General features: G+C 37.8%; 1 protein-coding gene across 1 annotated transcript in view; it reads left to right on the top strand.

Moving 5' to 3' along the window:
• Positions 1–886, top strand: part of rtn4b (reticulon 4b) — a 66294-nt gene extending 65408 nt beyond the window's left edge. Inside the window, exon 9 of the mRNA XM_081350658.1 lies at positions 275–886. Within this exon, the coding sequence (XP_081206784.1) occupies positions 275–317 (43 nt within the window). The 3' untranslated portion in view covers positions 318–886. The remainder of the gene's footprint in view (positions 1–274) is intronic.
• Positions 887–5000: the final 4114 nt, after the last annotated feature.

Raw genomic sequence — 5000 nt, 5'->3', positions numbered from 1 at the left:
AGTTTAGTGTATGAAGCCGAGACTGAGTACGTAGTGTGTGTGTGTGTGTGTGTGTGTGTGTGTGTATAGGGCTGATCGGCTCTGTGTGCTGGACAGGAGTGTGTCGCTTCTTTAGACCTCAGTCTCACTCAGGACTTTAATCTCGTGTGTAGTGTGTTTCTCTATTACCAGTCAGAACACTGACACTGAAAGCAGAACCAGTCAGAACACTGCTGTCTGTCACCGGTTATATTCCCCAGAACAGCTTTTCCTCAGTGTGTCTGTGTTCCCTCAGGATTCAAGAGAATGTTCCCGGAGCCAAGAAGAAGCCGGAGTGAGACAGATCTGCTCCAAACACACACACAAACACACACACAGACACACACACACACACACACACACACACACACACACACTCTGTCTTCACCTCTGTTGATCACATGACTGCGACATCACCTCTGTTTGATCACATGACTGCGACATCATCGAGTGGCTCTGATTGTGAATAAATGAAATGTCTTGTTTAATGATGAATCTCTGAGAGACGTTGAGCTCCTCCAGAAGGAAGCGCAGCGAGTGTGTGTGCGTATGCTGGCTCTGATGAGGGAAAGTTCAGCTGTACCAATATCGGCTCTTTGTGTTTTAGTTGATATGACTGTGATTTTACTGTTCCAGTGTTGATTGGCTGGAGAGTTTCTGGGTAATCTGTGCTTGATAAGAGTAGAACTTCTCTAATGAACACGTTTACATGCAACTTCCCTGAAAAGAAGTTATTGTATTTAAATCTATTTATCTGTGGACCGACTCCTAAAGCTGCACTTGAATATCCTCTAACTGTGAGCGCTTGTTCTCCACCGTGGAATGAGTTTTCTGACGGTAATGAGTACTAATAAAGCTTCTAACTGAACCTGTCCACTGCTTGAAGTTATTAGAGCTCTCTTGATGATCTGCTGTTTACTGCAGTCACACACACACACACACACACACACACACACACACACACACACACACACACACACACACACATTACAGGTCTTCACAAACACTCCACAGGTCTTCACACACACATTACAGGTCTACACACACTCCACAGGTCTTCACACACACTCCACAGGTCTTCACACACACTCCACAGGTCTTCACACACAATCCACAGGTCTTCACACACACAATACAGGTCTTCACACACAATCCACAGGTCTTCACACACACAATACAGGTCTTCACACACACTCCACAGGTCTTCACACACACTCCACAGGTCTTCACATACACAATACAGGTCTTCAAACACACTCCACAGGTCTTCACACACACATTACAGGTCTTCACACACACTCCACAGGTCTTCACACACACATTACAGGTCTTCACACAGACAATACAGGTCTTCACACAGACAATACAGGTCTTCACACACACATTACAGGTCTTCACACAGACAATACAGGTCTTCACACACACTCCACAGGTCTTCACACACACATTACAGGTCTTCAAACACACTCCACAGGTCTTCACACACACATTACAGGTCTTCACACACACAATACAGGTCTTCACACACACATTACAGGTCTTCACACACACTCCACAGGTCTTCACACACACATTACAGGTCTTCAAACACACTCCACAGGTCTTCACACACACATTACAGGTCTTCACACACACAATACAGGTCTTCACACACACATTACAGGTCTTCACACACACTCCACAGGTCTTCACACACACAATACAGGTCTTCACACACACATTACTGGTCTTCACACACACAATACAGGTCTTCACACACACATTACTGGTCTTCACACACACATTACAGGTCTTCACACACACTCCACAGGTCTTCACACACACATTACAGGTCTTCACACACACTCCACAGCTCAGATGATCTGCTGTTTCCCTCAGAGGTCTCCATGTTTCCACCTCTGGCGCATCAGGACCGTTAAACTGTTGAAGGACTGGACTATAATATTTTCCCATGTGCTTTCCCTTTAAAACTCTCTCTAAAGGACAATAAAACACAACCTAGCCGTACATGAGATGTGAAGTCTTCCTGCGGGTTTCCAGCTGAGCCAGGTCTGAGCCGAGGAGAAGGGAGAGATGGTCTGACGCTGGCCTGGACCGCTGGGTTCATGACACGAGAAGTAGATTCATCAACTTAGGCCTCTTCAAAAAACACCTAATCTAACCAGTAACCACATCATATGAGATGGTGCATTCTGGGTAAAGGAGGACTGATGATGTGAAGCGACTGTTGATCCTCCTGTGCCTTTCCTTCATCTGAACGCATGATGTATCTGGGTGAACATATTACACCAGAAAGCAACAAACAATAGTTGAATAATCTAGCCAGATGAGCTCAATAATACTGTAAATGTGAAAGGAAATAAAAATACTGTTTCAGCCCCTGACTCACACCAACAAACCATGTGACCATTAACCCTTTCACGCATAGTGGTCACTACAGTGGACAGCTATTAAAAAAGCATTTTCTTGAATTTGCACAGGTTTTTATGGCAAAGTTGCACTTCAGCCTCTTCATTGGACCCTGGGGCATCATCCTATAAATTGCAACCAAGTGGCAAGCCGTTGTGTTTCGATTTTTTCCCCCTCCAAACCAAGATGGCCAAGGGTCAGTCAGACATGCCAAGTTGCTCCGGAATATCCACCCATTCCTTCTATCCTAGGAGACTCTTGTAGGTAAAAAAAAATATTGCAGCATCAAGCAATATCTAATGAGTCATATCACAGTAAAATTTTCCAAGTTTTGATTTTAGATTGAGAGAAAACTCTGATTAATCACATGTCCACTGTAGTGGACGTCATGCATCAAATGCTATATTTCAGCTACAATTCATAATTATAATGTGAACATTGTTTTTGAAACTTAAAACTTAAAAACTTAATCTGCAGTGACTTTTTTTTTACTGTAAATAAATGTATTTGTATTATTAGAATGTAATTTTCATTGACATCGAAAAAAGTCATGTGATTACATAATGTATGACACTTGTAATGCATTACTTTACTTGTTAGATCAAAAAGTAATCTAACTATGCAGAAACATCTCATGGATGCACTGGGACGCATCCTCAGTGATGTATCTTAATGCATAATGCATGTTACTTGTAATGCGTTTCTTTACTCGTTACATCAAAAAGTAATCTGATTATGTAATGTGCGTTATTGTAATGCGTTTCTTTACTCGTTACATCAAAAAGTAATCTGATTACGTAATGCATGTTACTTGTAGTTAATTACTTGTTAGATCAAAAAGTAATCTGATTAGGTAATGCACATTACTTGTAGTTAATTACTTGTTACATCAAAAAGTAATCTGATTAGGTAATGCACATTACTTGTAGTTATTTACTTGTTACATCAAAAAGTAATCTGATTAGGTAATGCACATTACTTAGAGTTAATTACTTGTTAGATCAAAAAGTAATCTGATTAGGTAATGCACATTACTTGTAGTTAATAAATTGTTAGATCAAAAAGTTATCTGATTAGGTAATGCACATTACTTGTAGTTAATAATTTGTTAGATCAAAAAGTTATCTGATTAGGTAATGCACATTACTTGTAGTTAATAACTTGTTAGATCAAAAAGTAATCTGATTAGGTAATGCACATTACTTGTAGTTAAATAATTGTTAGATCAAAAAGTTATCTGATTAGGTAATGCACATTACTTGTAGTTAATAACTTGTTAGATCAAAAAGTAATCTGATTAGGTAATGCATGTTACTTGTAGTTAATAACTTGTTAGGTCAAAAAGTAATCTGATTAGGTAATGCACATTACTTGTAGTTAAATAATTGTTAGATCAAAAAGTAATCTGATTAGGTAATGCACATTACTTGTAGTTAATAACTTGTTAGATCAAAAAATAATCTGATTAGGTAATGCATGTTACTTGTAGTTAATTACTTGTTAGATCAAAAAGTAATCTTATTAGGTAATGCACATTACTTGTAGTTAATAACTTGTTAGATCAAAAAGTAATCTGATTAGGTAATGCATGTTACTTGTAGTTAATAACTTGTTAGGTCAAAAAGTAATCTGATTAGGTAATGCACATTACTTGTAGTTAATAACTTGTTAGATCAAAAAGTAATCTGATTAGGTAATGCACATTACTTGTAGTTAATAACTTGTTAGATCAAAAAGTAATCTGATTAGGTAATGCACGTTACTTATAGTTAATTACTTGTTAGATCAAAAAGTAATCTGATTAGGTAATGCACATTACTTGTAGTTAATAACTTGTTAGATCAAAAAGTTATCTGATTAGGTAATGCATGTTACTTGTAGTTAATTACTTGTTAGATCAAAAAGTAATCTGATTAGGTAATGCATGTTACTTGTAACACATTACTTTACTTGTAACATCAAAAAGTAATCTGAATGCGTTATGCATGTTACTTGTAATGCGTTACCCCCAACACTCTGATCATTTTAGATGAGATTAAAAAAACGTATCACTAGGTTTTCTCAGAAGAGGGCTATGGTAGAAATGTGCATGTCCATCTTGAACATAATCAAAATTATCAGCTAATAAGGGTAAATCTCCATACTCTGGTGCACTGGAGGGAGCATCTGAGTGGTTTCCACAGTTGTGCCTTGATATTGATTAGTTTGTTAAATTCACATACTTTATCTGTTTGATTATTGTCTTATATTTAATACAGTATATCTTCAGTTTAAACCATAACCGCATGCTGTCCACTCAAGTGGACATCTGAAGATCTCTTTGAAAAATTTGTAAAAAAATAAAATAAAAATCAATTCTTGTTTTTCATGCCCTAAGAGTAATAAAAACACATAGGGAAAAAAATCCTGACTGAGGTTATCATAATTCATGCATGAAAGGGTTAAACATGATCTTAACAGTGAGAAAATAAAGCGAATCAAAAGAACCTCAGTATGTGTCAGTGTCTGCTCTCCTCTTTTTCTACTGATGTCCACAATACAAAACAACTTCGATCAACAGCAAATAGAAACTC

This window comes from Scardinius erythrophthalmus (genome assembly GCF_964197995.2).
Source record: "Scardinius erythrophthalmus genome assembly, chromosome: 21".
Lineage (NCBI taxonomy): Eukaryota > Metazoa > Chordata > Actinopteri > Cypriniformes > Leuciscidae > Scardinius > Scardinius erythrophthalmus.
This window is presented reverse-complemented; position numbering and strand designations above follow the sequence as displayed.